The sequence below is a fragment of the Eptesicus fuscus genome, chromosome 7, assembly GCF_027574615.1.
Source record: "Eptesicus fuscus isolate TK198812 chromosome 7, DD_ASM_mEF_20220401, whole genome shotgun sequence".
Lineage (NCBI taxonomy): Eukaryota > Metazoa > Chordata > Mammalia > Chiroptera > Vespertilionidae > Eptesicus > Eptesicus fuscus.
The window spans coordinates 106,638,619-106,657,107 of NC_072479.1; the positions used below are offsets into that span (position 1 = coordinate 106,638,619).

At 62.9% G+C, this 18,489-nt stretch overlaps 1 protein-coding gene across 2 annotated transcripts; it reads left to right on the forward strand.

Moving 5' to 3' along the window:
* Positions 1 to 925: 925 nt before the first annotated feature.
* GTSE1 (G2 and S-phase expressed 1) lies at positions 926 to 16,781 on the forward strand. 2 transcript variants are annotated; one of them, XM_054718583.1, is made up of 11 exons: positions 926 to 1,004; positions 4,283 to 4,340; positions 4,441 to 5,023; positions 6,070 to 6,240; positions 6,875 to 7,001; positions 10,723 to 11,067; positions 12,919 to 12,982; positions 14,750 to 14,965; positions 15,243 to 15,438; positions 15,745 to 15,951; positions 16,420 to 16,781. In XM_054718583.1, exons 1-11 carry the CDS (start codon positions 929 to 931, stop codon positions 16,501 to 16,503), a joined length of 2,127 nt encoding a protein of 708 aa, XP_054574558.1. In that variant the 5' UTR covers positions 926 to 928; the 3' UTR covers positions 16,504 to 16,781. The 2 variants fall into 2 exon arrangements, with proteins under 2 accessions (XP_054574558.1, XP_054574557.1); XM_054718582.1 differs by lacking the exon at positions 10,723 to 11,067 and having other exon boundaries at positions 929 to 1,004.
* Positions 16,782 to 18,489: the final 1,708 nt, after the last annotated feature.

The following is an 18,489-nucleotide window of genomic DNA, read 5'->3' on the forward strand; positions in this document are numbered from 1 at the left end:
TCCCCCTCCTCCCTCTTCACCTGTCCCCCTCCTCCTGCTCACCTGTCCCCCTCCTCCCTCCTCACCTGTCCCCCTCCTCCTGCTCACCTGTCCCCCTCCTCCCTCTTCACCTGCCCCCCTCCTCTCTCCTCACCTGTCCCCCTCCTCCTGCTCACCTGTCCCCCTCCTCCTGCTCACCTGTCCCCCTTCCCTCCTCACCTGTCCCCCTCCTCCTGCTCACCTGTCCCCTTCCTCCCTGCTCACCTGCCCCCCTCCTCCCTCCTAACCTGTCCCCCACCTCCTGCTCAGCTGTCCCCCTCCTCCCTCCTCACCTGTCCCCCTCCTCCTGCTCACCTGTCCCCCTCCTCCTGCTCAGCTGTCCCCTTCCTCCCTGCTCACCTGCCCCCCTCCTCCCTCCTCACCTGTCCCCCTCCTCCCTCCTCCCCTGTCCCCCTCCTCCTGCTCACCTGTCCCCCTTCCCTCCTCACCTGTCCCCCTCCTCCTGCTCACCTGTCCCCCTTCCCTCCTTACCTGCCCCCTCCTCCCTCCTCACCTGTCCCCCTCCTCCTGCTCAGCTGTCCCCCTCCTCCCTCCTCACCTGCCCCCTCCTCCCTGCTCACCAGTCCCCCTCCTCCTGCTCACTTGTCTCCCTCCTCCCTCCTCACCTGCCCCCTCCTCCCTCCTCACCTGTCCCCCTCCTCCTGCTCACCTGTCCCCCTCCTCCTGCTCACCTGTCCCCCTTCCCTCCTCACCTGTCCCCCTCCTCCTGCTCACCTGTCCCCCTTCCCTCCTCACCTGCCCCCTCCTCCTGCTCACCTGTCCCCCTCCTCCCGCTCCCCTGTCCCCCTCCTCCTGCTCACCTGTCCCCCTCCCTGCTCACCTGCCCCCCTCCTCCCTCCTCACCTGCCCCCTCCTCCCTGCAGACACAGACTTGCTGGTAGCTCCGGGCATGGAAGGAGGCGGCAGCGGCGGGCCCCCAGCCAGGCAGGCAGGAGGAGCGGAGACGGAGGTTCCCGGGAAGGATGGTACGTCCTGGTCCCTGCAGCGCGTGGCCTGGGGGGCTCAGTGGGAGTCGGTTGAAGAATCCTCCCGTGAGAACTGAATGTATTCATGAGGTGCTCCCTCTGTGTCATCGAGAGTTCGCCTCTGTCCACCTTCTTCTTATTTTTTTGAAACCTCCACCCGAGGACCAGCGCGTGTTACTGTTCTCTCCTGTGTCCCCGTGGGCTGTGCTGCCCTGGGTCTCCCTGCGGCGGGGGCTGTGGCCCTGCTGTTGCCGATGCTGCGGCAACAGATACCCGCGGGCGGTCTGTGGGAGACCCTGAGGGCGGAGGCTCCTGGGCCAGAGGGCGAGCGCGTGCGTTTTGGTAGGTGCTGCCAGGTACCCCGGTGGTGCCGCGGGGACGAGGGACAGACACCCCCTTTCCCCACAGCCAGCCTGACGGGGGAGTGGGATTCACGCTAGGTTTATTTTGCGTTACTTTAGTTTTTGGAGGGAGGCTGGACTTCCTGGCATCGGTTTAAGAACCCTCCATTTCACTCCCGGACATTTTACCTGTTCAAGGTCGTGTCCGTCCTCGCACCCGTAGTGGGTTGTTTTCTTAGCGGTGTGCAGGCTGTGCAGGGTGTGCAGGCACCCTTCGGGAGGTGGCCCTCGGTGACGGAGTGCAGGTGTGCTTGTCCCTGTTTATGGTTTTCACGTGGCTCACGGCGGCGTGTGCCAGGCGGGGTTTAAGACCCCGTTTACACGTTGGACTGGCAGCCTTTCCTGTGGCTTCCAGCTGGGTGTCACAGCCCGCCACACTTCGTTTCTTAAATTACACCTTTGACGGACTTGAAATTTATCCTGGTGTGGTGTGAAGTGTGGATCAAATGTTACATATATTTTTCCCCACAACTCAATATTTAGTAATTTTATTTGATATTAGAGGCCCGGTGCACAAAATTTGTGCACGAGGAGGGGGGTGGTGTCCCTCAGCCCACCCTGCACCTTCTCCAATCTGGGACCCCTCAAGGGATGCCCGACTGCAGGCAGCCGGACATCCTTCTCACAATCCAGGACTGCTGGCTCCCAGCTGCTCGCCTGCCTGCCTGCCAGCCTGATCACCCCCTAACCACTCCCCTGCAGGCCTGATAGACGCCTAACTGCTCCCCTGCCAGCCTGATTACCCCTAACTGCCCTCCCCTGCTGGCCTGATCACCCCTAACTGCGCTCCCCTGCCAGCCCGATTACCCCTAACTGCCCTCCCCTGCTGGCCTGATCACCCACAACTGCCCTCCCCTGCAGGCCTGATTGCCCCCAACTGCCTTCCCTTGCTGGCCATCTTGTGGCAACCATGTTTGACCACACAGAGGCAGCCATCTTGTGTGTTGGAGTGATGGTCAATTTGCATATTACCTCTTTATTATATAGGATTATATAGGATGTTACTTTTATTATATACTAAACGTTTTTTATATTCATCTTGTCTATTTCTTGTTAGGTTTTTTCATAGGTATTTTGTATTTTTTGCTGCTGCTATAAATGGGGTCTTTTCTCCCATGTATTTTCTTCTAAATATGAAAGCTGTTGATTGCTGTGTGGCTCAGTTGGTTGGAGCATTGTTCCCATACACCAACAAGATCACGGGTTCGATTCCCAGTCAGGGCACATGCCTAGGTTTCGGGTTTGATCCCCAGTCAGGGTGCATATGGGAGGCAACCAATAGATGTTTCTCTCTCACATCAGTAAAACATATCCTCAGGCGACGAAGAAAAAATGCTAAATAACGAAATACTAGTAAACTCTGTTTTCTAGAAAATTATCCATTTCAGTCAAATCTTTATGTGCATGGAGTTGAGCAAATGAGTCTTTTAATGTCCTCTCTCTGGTTCATTTTGTTTCTTTCTTTTGTGCATTTATGCTTTCTACCTTTCCCTTGATTGGGTGATTAGGACTAGTTACATGGACTAATTCGAGTCTAATTAGGATATTAGTATATTTTAGACGGATTCGTGCACAGGTGGGGTCCCTCAGCCTGGCCTGCGCCCTCTTGCAATCCGGGACCCCGTCGGACTGGCCTGTGGGGATTGGGCTGAAACCAGCAGTCTGACATCCCCCCGAGGGATGTAGCAGTGCCAAAGCAACAGTTGGCACGGGAGGAGCCCTAGCCGGGCCGGGCGCCGCTGCCGCTCATCCCAGCCCTGCTGCACCTGCCGCCACCGCTGCCACTTGGTAACGCTGCCGTGGAGACAGGAGAGGCTCCCGCCTCCGCAGCTGCACTCACCCGCCATGAGCCCGGCTTCTGGCTGAGCGGCGCTCCCGCTGAGGGAGTGCACGGACCACCGGGGGCAGCTCCTGCGTTAAGCATCTGCCCCCTGGTGGTCAGTAAACGTCATAGCGACCGGTTGTTCGGTCCTAACGGTCACTTAGGCTTTTATAGAGAGGTTTTATGGTTTTGCTAAGCGTGCTGCATTGTTTATCAGGGACCAGTAGGACATACGTTGTGAAGTCCTGTGTGAATCTGACTGAAGCATCAGTTCCGTGCACTTGATGAGGGTCTAGCTGTGTGGTCAGGCCCTCGCGGGACAGTGGGGGACGCGGGAGAGTTGGACGTTTGTTGTCTTGGAGGAGCTCACAGTCTCGCTGGGGCCGCAGGAAGGAGGGTCTGGAGACATGTACAGAACGGGGAGGCGGTGCGGGTGGAGTCAGCGCCTGGTGCTGCGGGAGCCCCGGGGAGAGGGGAGGGGAGGAGCAGGAGGTCCCCAGCAGAGGGACCCCGGCCCAGAGCCTGTGCTGTTAGGGGGAGTCGGGCTCAGAGACACAGCGGCTCTGGAGGCGCCAGGAGGAGTGTGGGTGGGGCACAGTGCAGTGTGAGCTGGGGGTTCAGAGGGGCTCCGGGGAGAGGTGACAGCCGCAGGTCTGTCCACTTTCGGAGTCCCTACGCGCTTGAATAAGGCGGAACCTGTTTCCGAGGGGAACAGCTGTTGGTGTTGGGAAGCAGGGGGTATGGGAGATGTCCTGTACCTGACGCTGCCTGGCGAGCCAGGAGAGCCGCTGGGAGACGGGCGTGCGGGTCAGACATGCCTGTAAGCCAGCCTGGGGCCTTTGGGACCGCTGAGCAAACACGGAGGAGCTGAGCTGTCTTTTAAAAAGAAAACGGAAAAACAGTAAGGTAACCAGAGCCCCCATGAGGATGTGACGTTAAAGAGTGATGGTAAGTGACGCTTTGGGGGTGAAATTTCGTCCTCGTGTTGATGGCCATAGACGGGATGTTTTTCGGTTTACCCGCCCACCCTAAAATAACGGTGACTTCTCCCCCAGGCGTTCTTCTTCTGGCCGACGAAAAGTTTGACTTCGATCTCTCGTTGTCTTCTTTAAGGTAAAAGCCGAGTCTTCTTCCCTTGCCGTGGGCACAACCCCATGCAGTGAAATCTCCCAGGTAAAGGCCGTGTCACTAACGTCCTTCTCCTCTAAAACAGCGCAAACGAGGACGACGAGGTCTTCTTTGGGCCCGTCGGCCACAAGGAAAGGTGCATCGCCGCCAGCCTGGAGCGCGGTGACCCGGGTCCGAGTCCCCCACGGCCTCCTCTGCCGGCGTCAGAGAGTCTCTTCCGCTGGAGCCCCCTCGCCGGGGAGAAGTTCGTCGAAGTTTACAAGGAAGCGCGCCTGCTGGCCTTGCAGATAGAGAGCAGCAGCCGGAGCGCGCCGGCCCTGGCCGGGCCCGAGGACGCGGGGAGCCAGGGCGTGGAACGGTTCATACAGGAGTCGAGGTTAAAGATGCTCCTGTTCGAGAAAGAAAATGAAACCAAGAAAAGCCCCACCTCACTGAAAAGGGAGACGTACTGCCTGGCGGACAGTCCCGCGGGGGGCCCGCCGCTGTCGGGAAGCCAGCCCCCCTCGGATGTGGGCCCCCCGCGCTCTTCGCGGCCTTCTTTGCCCGTGGCGCCCAGCCCCGCTCACCCTCCGCGCCTGGCGGGCCCTCAGAAAAAGGTCGTCAGCAGGTTGCCGCCGCCCCGCGCCGCCTCTGTCCGGGGAAGGAGCCTGCACGCGGCCGCGGAGAAGGTGGGCACAGCCGCCGCCCACACTGGTCTGGCCTGGCTTCCCAGCCTGTGCGGGGCAACCCTGGGGGGGGGCTGGGGAGGCTGCTCTGGGGCGCACGGCAGTGGAGGAGCAGTGCCTGCAGGGACTGGGCTTGGGGTGCACATGGGCCCGGCCGCCTTGCTGAGGTGAGGCCTCAACACCCCGAAATTCTGGTTGACACCTTCTCTTTGGTTTCCTTACACACTGGACATTCACCCACTGGGGAATTCATTTACGTTAACAAGCAACTTCCAGAAACTTCCTCCTGGGATGGCCAGGCCCTCCTCCTCATTGTGACTCTGTTTCGATGCGTTCCTCGGGGGAGTTAGCAGTGGGCTGTCGGGAGGTGGCAGTGGACAGGGGTGCCTGTGGGTGCGGTCGGCCAGCGCCCGAGCTGCGGTCCTGGCGGCTTGAGGGGCGGCAGGGAAGGTGGGGTCAGGTGACACTGCTTCCAGGTCTAGCCTGCAGGGGCTGGGGCCGGGGTGCGGGGGGGGGTTCTCTCTGAGGAGTGGCTGCAGCCGGCGCCTGGCCCTCTGCTCCCGCCCTGGGCAGGCCTCCGCGGGCCAGGCCCGGAGCACTGACGCTGTGGCGTGGTTAGCGGTTCAGGTGAAGCAAGCGCCTCGCCAGGGCCTAGAAATCCCTTCTTCCCGCTCCAAGCACACCTCCTGCACCACACGACCCCCCATCAACCCCGGAGGGCCGGCTGCAGCGCCCGCAGAGCCTGGACCGAGGGGCGAAGGGGGTGTCTGCAGCGGCGCTGAGCGAAGCCCTAGGGCAGTGATGGCGAACCTATGACACGCGTGTGAGCACTGACACGCGTAGCCATTTCTGATGACACGTGGCCGCATGCCGAGGATGAAACATTTGCGACTAGAGTCTTGGAGTTTTTTCCTCAAAGTGACACACTACCCGAGTTATGCTCAGTTTTTTGGTGAAGTTTGACACACCAAGCTCAAAAGGTTGCCCATCACTGATCTAGGGTGTGCACTTCGTTAACCACCGGCATCTCTCATCCTGTGACCTTTCAGCCTCCGAAAGGGAAGCCAGCCAGTCCTTCCAGGATGAAAACCCCAGTCGAGAAGGAACCCCACGGGGACAGGCCCCCCGACAAGGCCAGGGCTGCCCGGGATGCCACCACCCTGCCAGCCAGCGGAAGCCACTTGGTCCAGGGAAAGCGATCGCTCCCTGCTCCAAACAAGGTGGGTGGCAGGGGCTGCGGTGGCGGGCCTGAGCGGGGGGGGGGGGGGGGGTGGGGGGGGGGGTGAGGGCGCGTTGTGTATGCGGGGCACGTCTCTGAATTACAATCAGGGGTAGGAGGTTGAAAGGGTGATGCCCGGGAGGCAGCGTGGTGAAATGCAAAGAGCAGGCCGGCGTGCCGTGGGGCCTGGCCTCTGCCCCCGGAGCTGTGCGGGGCAGGAAGTCACCTCCCTGGCACCGAGGGTCTGACCCGGGGCTGCTCCCGCGGCCCTCACAGGGCCCTGGCGGGATGGCGTGGGACGTCCGCGTCTGCAACCTCGGCTCCTCGCAGGCCTGGGCCTCGCCGTCCCTCTGCTGTCTGCTTCTCAGCACGGTGGCCACGCGGCTGTGTGTGCCCGTCAAGCCGCCCCAAGCTGGGCCCACGGCAGCTGACCCCTGGGCCTGGGGGGCCTCAAGTCCACGTCCCAGCCCGCTCCCCACGGCGGCTCAGGCCGGACCGTGTGCTGCTTGGCCTTGCTCTTCTCTAATTGAAGATGATAATTATTCAGTGGTTAAAATTTAATTAAAACCCGACTTTCGCAGAAACAAGAACGGGTAGCTAATGAGATTGTTGATGATTTTAATGTTTCGTTCCAGCTGGGGCTGAAGAAGACGCAGCTGAGGCCGCCCGGCTGCGCTGGGGCTCCTGCACGACGGCCCTGCGCCCCGGGGTCTGTCTCGGGCATGAGCGCCAGCCTGTGCGCCTCCCCGGCCGCCGGCAGAGGTAAGGCGGCAGGCGCTCTGTGCCGACCCACGGCTGGCCCGGCGAGGCCTTGAGTGCTGGCCATCCCTCTGAGACAGGTTTTCAGACCCGCTTAGGCTCAGCAGAAGGTTCTGGAAGGCTTGTGGTCTGAGGCGGGAGGCGGTCAGGGTCCCTGCCCTTGGGGTGCTTCCCCTGCCCAGGGAGAGGCTCGTGCAGAGGGCATTGCAGTTTGGGGGTGCAGCCGTCCCAAAGGGGCAAGTGCCCGGTGCCTGAGAGCAGCCCAGTGGGAGGTCACGGGGCGAGGGTATTAGAATGGGTTGTGCCAGGGAGTTGAGTGCCAAGGACCCTCCCACTCCTGGAGGATGGTGGACCCCCGGCTGCCAAGCTGGGCTGCCCTCTGGTGGTGAGGGCAGGCACCCTGGGAGGAGGTGGGAAAGGCTGGGTCTGCTTGGAGGACTGCACCCCTTTGGGGTCTGTCTGCTGTGCAGACTGCGGCTCGCCCAGGCACACGGTGGGACTGCGCTGAGTGTGGAAGTGGGAGCTCTGATTTGGAGCTGACCGGGGTGGGGATTTCGGGAACCTAAGTTGTTTCCCTATCTTGAGGGCTAAGGGGAGACCCCCCGCTGTTCTGTGGGCGTCAGCACGGAGGCACGTGGCGCGTGGCAGTTCTGTGACACGGGTTAGGGCGCCCGTCTGCCGAGCAGGGGCAGGTGTCTGCACTCCTCGATCTGGGAAAGGTCGAGTGACTGCCTGGGGCTCTGTCCACAGCAGAATCCCTGCGGCCCGATCCAGGAGTGTGGGGGCGGCCGGATATGGGATCCGGGAGTGTGGGGGCAGTTAGATATGGGATCCGGGAGTGTGGGGGCGGCCGGATATGGGATCCGGGAGTGTGGGGGCAGTTAGATATGGGATCCGGGAGTGTGGGGGCAGTTGGATATGGGATCTGGGAGTGTGGGGGCAGTTGGATATGGGATCCGGGACTGTGGGGGCAGTTGGATATGGGATTCGGGACTGTGGGGGCAGTTGGATATGGGATCCGGGAGTGTGGGGGCGGCCGGCTATGGGATCCGGGAGTGTGGGGGCGGCCGGATCTGGGAGTGTGGGAGTAGGAACATGGTATAATGTGAGCTATGGCACTAATCATGCTCTTAAAGGGTTTTTTTTTTGTTTGTTTTTTGTTAATCCTTACCCAAGGATAGTTTTCCCACTGATTTTTAGAGAGAGTGGAAAGGAGAGAGGGAGAGGGAGGGAGAGAAACATCGATGAGAGACACATGGGCTGGTTGCCTGCCGCATGCACTGGGCAGGGGCCAGGGAGTGGACTTGCAACCCAGGTACAAGCCTCTGGACTGGGAATTGGACCTAAGACCCTGTGGTCTGCGGGCCGGCGCTCTGACCACTGCACGCCTGGCCGGGGCTTCGAGTTTTTCTTTAGGAGCCTGTGCTAGAGCAGCCGAAGTCAGAGTGCGGCCTGGCCCCGAGGGGTGAGGCGGAGGACGAGGACTGGAAGTGAGAACCTCCCACGTGACCGGGAGGGGGAAGAGGAGAACACGGCCGGGCGCTGCCAGGAGCTGCCCCGGACACCGCCCCCCGTGCCGCTGACGAGTGGAGGGAGAGGGTTAGAGGGTCTCCGGGGAGGGCGAGTGGCTGGAAATGAGGGGCACGGGAAGCTTCAGAAGAAAAGCGAGGGACGTCACGGCTGGGCAGCCGGAGGGCAGCGGTGTTGTGGGAACGTGGGGGCGGCCGCTGAGGGCCGCTCTGCCGCCGCCGCGCCCGCGTCTGTGGCTCAGCACGTGCCGACCGCAGGCTTTCCTTAGGCCGGGGCTGCGGCGGGCTGTCCGGCCCGGCTCAGCCGAGGTGCATGCCGGGATAGGGGTGCTAACCGCTGGCACTGGTGCCATGGTCTGGGGGTGAGGGTGCCCCCAGGCGTGTGGACAGCCAGGTCCGGGAGTTAAGGAATCGGGGGCTCCTCCCACTCACCCTGAGTGCTATGAGGAGATGGTCCCCCGGGCACAGGTCGAACCTCACTAGTCAGAGCGTGGCATCCAGACCCCAGCGCTGGCTCTGGGCGCACTCGGAAGCCCGGCGGGGCCCACTCCTGTGGGATCGCTTCGAGCTGCTGAAGGACGTGCCCTGTCCGTCGCGTTTGCTGATGCAGCAGATGCCGTGGGGACACAGGACTCAACACTCCAGTGCGGGAGACGCAGCCAGCGAGGCGGACTGGGGAGCCAGGAGGGTGGGTCCGGTTCAAGGGGAGACGAGCGTTATTCTGACCACAAACCAGAGGGGACCTTTGGGTCCAGCTCTCATCAGATCCGCTCGGTCCCCACAGAGGAGGCAGCTCACCCTCCAGTTCCCCCCGGGCAGGCGGCACTGGCCGCGATGTAACCCTGGACAGCGGTTGGGCACGGTGACCTCGAGCCCACAGCAAGGCCACCTGTGCAGCCGCCGCCTCAGAGCGAAAGGGACACGTGAGAATGTTTATCAACAGGCGCCGAGGCCGCCATCGCTCGCACGCCAGCTGCCTTCAAGGATGCGGTTGGGGTGTCCTGACCCCTCGGAGGGATGAGGCTGGGAGGTGGCCCTGAGGCAGCCACGCTCCAGCTGACCTTCGGCAAACACCTGCTGTGGGCCTTTTGCCCGTGACGTGCGGGTGCCGCCTGCCGGCCACACGCAGCGCCCACTTCCCAGTGAAGCGGTGCTGTGTCGGTGAGAATGTCTGACCAGGCTGCCCAGCGTGTTGGCTGTTGGCAGCCGAGTATCCGCACCCTGGTCTCTGCTGCTCGGGCGACAGCGCTCATCCTGAGGCCGGGGATGAACGCAGGGGAGGCTCGGCCCCCACGGCGTCGGCGGGAGCCCCCTCAGCAGCCGGGCTGCCACGTTGGGAGTGGGGAACCCAGGGTGTTCTGATGGAGGCGCAGTTTCAGTACCCTCACACAAGTCTCCAGAAGTATTACTTACAATCCCAGAAATGGGGCAGTGAGCCCCACCCCATGCCACGGGAGCAGGAGACAGAGCAGGAGGCGTCTGGGGGAGGCCGCTAGCGTTGTGCAGGCGCAGGTCTACGTGATTATTTTTAAAGGTGACCGGGAAAAGCAAAGCAGGAACCTGGGGTGGCAGTGCTAAGCTCGGGCCCTGTGTAAGGGCCGGGCCCTGGGTGTGAGCGGGCCCTGGTGTGAGCGGGCCCTGGGTGTGAGCGGGCCCTGGGTGTGAGCGGGCCCTGGTGTGAGCGGGCCCTGGGTGTGAGCGGGCCCTGGGTGTGAGCGGGCCCTGGGTGTGAGCGGGCCCTGGTGTGAGCGCGCCCTGGGTGTGAGCGGGCCCTGGGTGTGAGCGGGCCCTGGTGTGAGCGGGCCCTGGGTGTGAGCAGGGTCGTTATTCCGTAAAATGCCCGGCAGAACTCCCAGCCCTGCATCCTCACTGCTGCTCCCCAGGGCGGGGTCTCTGCCGACATGGCCCTCAGATGGAGTGGGGCCTGGTGAGCCCTGGCTGAGTCTGGGTGGCTGTGGAATGGCCCTCAGCACACGCGGCTCGGCCACGGGCAGCCTGGGTCGCCCTGCGTTGGAGGATGTTGCCTGAAGGACACAGAGGCTGTTCGCCATGCCCTGAGTTTCCTTGTACGGAAACCGCCCTGTCGGTCAGTCCTCGCTGAGGACGGCGTGTGTCCCGCGTGTGAGCTGAGTAACTCCACGAATTACCAACAGCAGAATCCCGAGTGCCATCCAGGCTGTGTGTCTCCTCTTCAGCCAGATCCAGCGAGCGTCCCAGCGCCTCTGCAGACCGCGCCCGGCCTCCTCCAAACCCCGGCCAGTCGGGCCGCGCGGGAGCCCCTGCCGTCCGGCCGGCCCTGCAAGGCGCTGCTGCCGGGTGCGGGCAGAGCCGCTGCCCTGGGCCCCTGGCACCCACCGCCCGGGCGCTCCCCCAGCCGCCGACGCCGGAACAGGGAGGCGGGCAGCTGAGCCCGCGGCCCAGTCTGTGCAGCTCCCAGCTGCGCGGCCCTGGGAGCGCCAGGCGGGGCTCTCTCCTGAACCCCCAGACGCAGGCCCCGCCCACCCCGACGAGTCAGTTTAAAATCCCCACGTTTCCTGCTGGTGAGTAAGAGACATTTTAATGGGCTTTTAAAATCGTGAACAAGTTATATTTAAAGTTGGTAACATTGTATTGAAAGTTTGAAAGCCTTGGCGCTGACGGCCTCTGCGGGCCTCCCCCTCCGGGCGCCTGAACGTGGCTCAGGCTCGTCTGGACCAGAAGCTGTGGGAGCGCGTCCTCCTCCCTCCTCCACGCAGCACGTGTTCTCTGCTGCTCTGGAGACGGTCTTTTGCTGTTTCAGCATTTTGATTACAAATTTTCTTTTTAATAAGTTTTTATTGATTTCAGAGATGAAGGGAGAGGGAGAAGGAGATAGAAACATCAATGATGAGCCCTAGCCGGTTTGGCTCAGTGGATAGAGCGTTGGCCTGCAGACTAAAGGGTCCTGGGTTCGATTCCGGTCAAGGGCATGTACCTTGGTTGCAGGCTCCTCCCTGGCCCGGGCCCTGGTAAGGGCTTGGGCAGGAGGCAACCAATCAATGTGTTTCTCTCTGTCTTTCTCTCTCTCTTCTACTGTCAGGTCCAGCCTGACGATTGAACCGGGCTGAGGTAGGGAGGTGGGATTTGAGAAATAAAAGAATAAGAGAAATAAAAGCAAGAGAAACAACAGCGGGGTCAGGAGGTCCAGAACTCTCGAGAAGCTCTGGCAACTTTTATTAGTAACACAGTGCTTTTTATACATAAGACACTAAGCAGGGAATCACTCACAAGGAAAACATTCTTTGTTTCTCTAAAATCACTACTGGAGGGATAAGTTGAAGGACAGGTTTCTTGTTATAATAAATCTCACTAGTTGGATACATATTTCTTGGTAAGCCATGAGAGTAGCTCTTATCCTACTGATAGCAGTCATATAAACAAACCCTGGGAAAGCTCTGTAGGCAGGGGCTGCTCTCGTTATACTGATTAGTTGCCATCCAAACAGGCCTGGGAAATCTGTGCGGGTAGGTGCCAGCCTTGCTAGCCCCTACAGGTGCAAGGACCATGTCATCTTACAGCCCATTCCCCACATTCTACTCTCTCTAAAAATCAATGGAAAAATATTCTCAGGTGAGGATTAACAAATAAATAAAACTTACTGAAAAAAAAAAAATCAATGATGAGAGAGAATCATTGATTGGCTACCTCCTGCACACCCCACACTGGGGATCGAGCCTGGGCATGTGCCCTGACAGAATCGGACCGTGACCTCCTGGTTCACAGGTTGATGCTCAACCACTGAGCCACGCCGGCGGGCACAGTAGGAGGGACACTGCAGGGCAGTGCCTCGCCCGCCCTTCCCCCGGGGGCTGGGGCTCTGGGCACAACCTCCTTACCCGGCTTCTAAGATAGCTGGGGCCTGGCACCCCTGAGTTGTTAGGGGTGACTCATGGGGCTGCAGCCTGGGGGTCTCGCCCGGCCCCCACCCACCTGTCGTCACCTCGTGATGAGAAGAGCACCCAGAACACTCGTCAGCCGCAGGCCTCGCGGCAGCAATGGGGCCTCCGAGGATGACTTTGGGGTGGCCTGGGTCAGGGAAATGAGGACGTTGGGGCTCGCCTGGAGCCGGACCCCGTGAGCGCTGCTGCCGTGGGCGAGCGCCTGGTGAGCTCGAGCCGGGTCGAGTTGAGTCGAGTCTGCCTCGTCTGCGTCCCGTTCCCAGGCCCCTCCCGCCTGCGGTGCAGCCAGGCCAGGCGGCGGGCAGGGCCCCCCTCTGCACCAGCCCGGAGCCCTGCCGGGCGGTTCCCCCGGGGCTTGTCTGGGCGTCCTTTCGCGCCCCCGGCACCTTGGGAAAATGGCCGTGCAGCGAGGAGCCCGGCCAGGGCCTGGCCACCCGACGGGTCGGACTGACTGACACCTCCTCTCTCCCTCAGGCGACATCGCGACCCCCAGGTCCTCTGGGGCACGGAGGCCGCAGTCCTGCACGTCGGCCGGGAGGTAATGACTGATGTGACTATAAGCGCGATGCCCTGCTAACTGCTCATATCTTTACCTTTATCTTATTCTATCCATGTTTAGACACTAATTATCCATGTTTAAACATTCCCAGTGCCCGCCCGCGCCGTGCGCCTTCGCCCCGGCTCCCGGTGCCTCCTACACCCACCGGGTCATGGCGCGGACTCGCCTCTGCGGCGGCGCTCACCCAGCGCTGGCGGCGCGGTCTCAGCCGGGCGCTCAGCACAGCCACCTTCAGAGCGTTGGGGGTGCCCGTGCAGCCCCAGAAATTCTGACGGGCTCTGGGTGCAGCCCCGCCCTGCCGGGCCTCCCGGGTGACCCATCTGTCCCGCAGTGGAGACCGCTGGTTGGCCCCCAGACGTGGTTGAGTCCCTGCTCCCCACTTCCTGATTAGAGCTGGTGTCAGTGACCCCCCTCCCGACGCGTTCCCTCAGCCGTCCGTCCGGGGTGGTGCTGAGCCCAGCACTGCAGGTCCCGCGTAGGAACGTGGGCACAGCCCTGGAGGCCTGGCCCACATGGGAGGTGCTCTGACCGATGTCACCTTGACGGGCACAGATATCCCCGAGGACATCAGGTTAAGGCCGCCAGAGCCAGTGTGAGCACCCATGTGCCAGCAAGCCACCCTCCCGCGCCTTCTGATGACCGGGTCCCCACCGCTCGCTGAGGACGGGGTGACGGGAGGGACACAGCCCCAGCCCTGCTCAGTGCCGTGCCCATCCAGGGGGTGGGTCCTGGCCTGCGCCCGCGTGTGGCCAAGGTGGGAGCGCCGCTGGACCTCGGGGATGGCCGGGCCAGACAAGCCCTGGGCCGGGACACCGGAGAGGCTGGTCCTGGCTCTGCCAGCCGCCTGGGCCGCCTGCGCATTTGCACGGCCTGGCTCCCGCTTCTTGCGTGTGGACTTGGAGGCCCATCATGGGTGGACGGTGCTTGCCGTCCCCTCCAGCGCAGCGGGAGCCCACCCAGCAGACGGCCGCCTGCTCGCCCCCCGCCGTGCCTCCTTCCCGCGGCGAGGACAGCGCCCGCCTCCAGGGTGACTGCATTCCCCTCGTTTGTGGCTTTGTTTTCACTTATTTCCCCCGAGTGTGTGGTGGAGCTGCCAGCGTCCAGGACAAAGGGCCGGGGGCGGATTCGAGAGCCTCACAGGAGGTGGCAGCTGCGCTGTGGGCCTCCTGCCCGCCCGGAGGGCCCTCGGCCAGGGAAGTGCAGGTCCGTGTCCGGCTCCGGAAGCAGAGCCTCCTGGACAGATGGTGGGGCCGGGGGGTGTCATCCCAGACCCCACGTGTCGGGGGCCCGGACTTTAAAACAACATCGACTTGACTCCACCTCGTCTTTATCCAAAACGACAAACCAGACCGCAGTGCGGCCGGTTCCCGGGGAGCCACAGGCGCTGCAGGGTGGGGGGGAGGCGTGGGAACAGGTGCCCGGCGACGCCTCTGTTCACGTCGGCTCTGGTGGCCTCAGCCCGCTGTCCTGCGGGAACGTCTGCCAGTCGAGGCGGGTCGGCCTCCGGCACCTCCCGGGCAGCTGTCCTCGGGCACCGCCACGTGCAGGCGCCTCTGACGGGCACCTGTGAGGGCAGCGGCGGCCTTACCCAGGAGGCGCCGGAGGCCGCGCCAGGGCACGGGCTGGCGGCCCGCAGGGACGGGCTCACACCGGCTGAGCTGCCGGAAGCTGTTCTGTTGAAACAGGACTCCCCCTGCGTTAGCTCATCGGCCCGTGACGAGGTGCGTCCGCGGTCCTGTCTTCCAGGGTGGCCCACAGCACTCCTGCGCGGCACCCCGCAGCGCCGGCCGCCAGGACCCCCGCCAGCACCACACGCGCGTCCGGCCTGCCCACGCCTGCCGGCCGTCGGCTCTCTAGCCTCCCGTTGGTGACCCCTCACACCGTGCCCAGGACCCTGGCTTCTCCCCTGTGCGTGTCCGCTCGGCAACTGCCGTCTGAGCCCCGGAGGACGACTGCAGGGAGGTGAGAGGAGGCTGCGGGGAGGCAAGAGACGAGGCCGCGGGGGCGAGAGACGAGGCCGCGGGGGCGAGAGACGAGGCCGCGGGGAGGTGAGAGACGAGGCCGCGGGGAGGAGAGAGACGAGGCTGCGGGGAGGTGAGACGAGGCCGCGGGGAGGAGAGACGAGGCCGCGGGGAGGAGAGACGAGGCTGCCAGGGGAGACGATGAACTGCCCCAGGGAGGGGCAGCAGGCCCAGCACCGCCACACGGAGACTCCCACTCATGGGCTTTCCCTCCGCAGAGCTGCGCCGGGCAGCGGGGGCAGCCAGGCCGCGGCCCCGGGCTCGGACGTGTCCTCGGACGGGAGTCTTTCCCCGGCTGTGCCGCAGGCTCTCAGCTTTTCCCCGGAGAAGAGGGAGGCCCCGGTTTCAGAAAGTGTCGCCACAGAACTAGCACTGGACGCGGCCCAGCCCCCCGAGGAGGCGGCCCCCCGAGAGGTGAAGGAAACGGACTCCTTGTCGTGGGGCCGCAGAGCCTGCCTGCAAGCCCCTGGCCTCTGCAGGCCCAGCCTCTGCCGTGTGACCGCGGGGCCGGGTTCAGAGGCCGGAGGGAAGCGGGGTGGGGAGGACAGGGGGAGCTCCAGGGTGGCCGCTGGCAGGAGGGAGGTGCACGGGGTGGGCAGCTCTCCAGGCCCCATCCCGCCCTCCTCCCGGCGTCCCACACCGTGAGCACCTGACAGCCGGCCGGTTCCCGGGTGCCGGGCGGGAAGCGCGAGCGCCGCCTCGAACCCTGTGCTCCTGCAGGCTGTCCTCGTGGACGTCCCGCTGGACCCGCACGTCACTCCAAGTGCCGGGCGCCCCCTCGGCGACCCCCCTCTCATTGACCTGGGCGCCACCCCAGAAGCACCCGTGGCTTCAGGACCTGGAAGCCAGCCTCTGCTCGATCTCCTGGTGAACACCCCGGACACGGACAGGAAAACCACGGCCAAGCCGCTCCCCGGGGTGGGACAGGTGAGGCGGGTGGGGAGGGTGGGGAGGGTGGGGCAGCGGAGGGCCCAGCTTCGGCCCCGGGTGGTCTTGGTTCTGGGTTTGCTCCTTGATTCCCAGAGATCACGTGACCCTGGAGTGGCCTTGGAGGCCGCGAAGGGCAGCAGGCCTAGGCCCACCTCATCCCTGGGCGCCAGGCTCCAAGTTCACACCCACGGAGGAATCCTGCGGAGCCCGGACCCGAGGGGGGCACAGCGTTTCCACTCTGGTCCCCGGGTCCTGGGGCGGGGGGCACAGCTGCCTGAGGGACCAGCGTGCTTCGGTGGGTGGCGTTTTCTCCCACTTCCAGTGCCCCTCGGGGTCCGTGCTGTGGCCCGAGCACGGGCGGCTCCGGCCCAGGCTCCGTGCGGCCCAGGCTCCGTGCACAGTCGGGTGCACGGCGGGGAGGGCTCCGCCGCAGGGACGCCTGCCCAGCTCCGCTTCCCTCCGCAGCTCATAGACCTGTGCTCGCCGCTGATCCAGCTGAGCCCCGAGGCCGACAAGGAGAACGTGGACTCGCCGCTCCTCACGTTCTGAGGGCAGAGCCGCCTGACCGGGCGTCGCCCTGTTGTGAGCACGCACCGTCCTAGAGTGGTTCCAGCCCTCAGCCGCCGTTTTAGAAATTACGGGGGAAAGTTTCAAAACCTCAGGGAAACCCCCGGGGGGGCAGGGCTGCGGGATGGGGCGTGCCCACCTGCTGTCACTGCTGCCACTCCCTGCGCCATCCCGTCGGAAGTCCATGTGAACTTTTTGAATCTTTTTTATGTAAAATAGCAAACGACTATCTTAAGAACTAAGTTTGCATAGAAGTTAAGTATTCTAGGTTTAACTTAAATTATAAAATAAGTGAAAATATATTAAAGCATATCTTGGTTTCAAATATACATAACCATTTTTATCATTTTAATCCATATGCGCGATTTATATCATCCAAACTTCGAAATGTAGTGTGGCTCCCGATGGGGGCTGAGGGCGCGATGCTGGGTGAGGTCAGGCTGAGATCCACCGAGTGGTCTCACCTGTAATGGATCTTAAAGGAACCGCAGAGCAGACTGCTGGCTCCAGAGGCGGCGTGTGTGGTGGGATGGGTGAAGGCGGTCAGAGGTACAGACTTCAGTTAAGAACAGTCCCGGGGATGGAACCAAAACACAAGCAGATAAAATGGGTGTAAATGTAGCCGGGATCCCGCCATCTGCGCTTTCAGTGGGTGCCAGACTCCGCTGAGCTGGCCGCAGACCTGAGGGGGTGGGGGTGCAGCGTGGAGGGGGGCATCCTCTGTAATGAGGGAGGGCTGGGGCGGGGGGGGGGGGCTGGCTGTGCTGGGGCAGCAGCGGGAACCCTGGCAGCTCAGGGCCGCTGCTCAGCGTGTTCCCTGTGGAATATTTCTCTGAAGCGGCTGGCCTGGAAGATGAATCTGTACAGATCTCTCCGTTTGTGAGGAGATTTCGGTCAGAAACGCTGCTAATTGGGAGCCTGGGTCCCCCAGGGCTGAGGGAGGGTGCTGGGATGTGAGTCCCCACCGGGGAGGCGACTGCTGTGGTCCCAGGAGGAGGCCCACGAAGGCAGCAGGGTGGCACGGCGGTGCCGGAGGGGAAGCTGTGAAGATGCCCGAGCTGTGCGTTCCTGACTGGACTTGTCCCGCGTCACCAGACGAAGAAGCAGGACTGGGGAGGGGCACGCGGGGCCGCCGAGCCGAGGGCCCCTGTGGGACAGCAGCCCTCTTCCCCGCCCTCTACCCTGGGGGCGGCAGAGGCTTCCAGGACAGTTAGTGCCTCGAGGGTCACCAGACGCAGGGGGAGTCCTGTTTCACAGGAGGAAACCGAGGCCTGGCACTGAATTCACTCGACAAGTATTTATGGCGACTCGCTATGGGCAGGCTGCATTTCTGCTGGATACAGTGGGGTGCAAAGCTCATGCCCCCTGTCTCCTGGGGGCCTATGTTTGGTGGGAGAGAGGGGCCATATGGGGCTCGCGCCATCCTCTGCACCGGGGGCTGAGCTGCTGCTCCCTGCCCCCCGCCCCCCCCCCCCACCCTCCCTCCCCAGGCTGCCTGGGTGCAGCTGCTCTGCAGGTGTCCCTGCAGCTCAAGTCACTGGACTTCATTCCTTCAAGCAGGTGGGAGAGGCCCCCACCCCAGTGTTAGGTAGAGCATCCCGCCCCTTCCCGCCTGCTCCCGCTGGCTGCCTGGCTCCCGGGCCTGACCCGCCCGCACACAGGGCAGGAGAGGAGCGCTGAGCTCGGGGGCAGCACTTTCCGTCCCGCAGTCGGAGCTCCCCACTGCCACGAGGTGGCCGCCCTCCTGGGCTCCACAGGCCCCGCGTCACGTGACTATGGCATCTCTGAAATCCACGGAATTACAGCGCTGTGGGCAGGGGCACTGGGCTGGCATTGTCTTTGCCATGGCGGGTCCACCCATGCACCTGGATTTACACGAGGTTAAAGACTTGGCGCTACAAAGTAGTTAAGAGATTTAACAGAAAAGCAGCAGAAACATGTGGCCAATGCATCCTGTTTCCTCCCCTT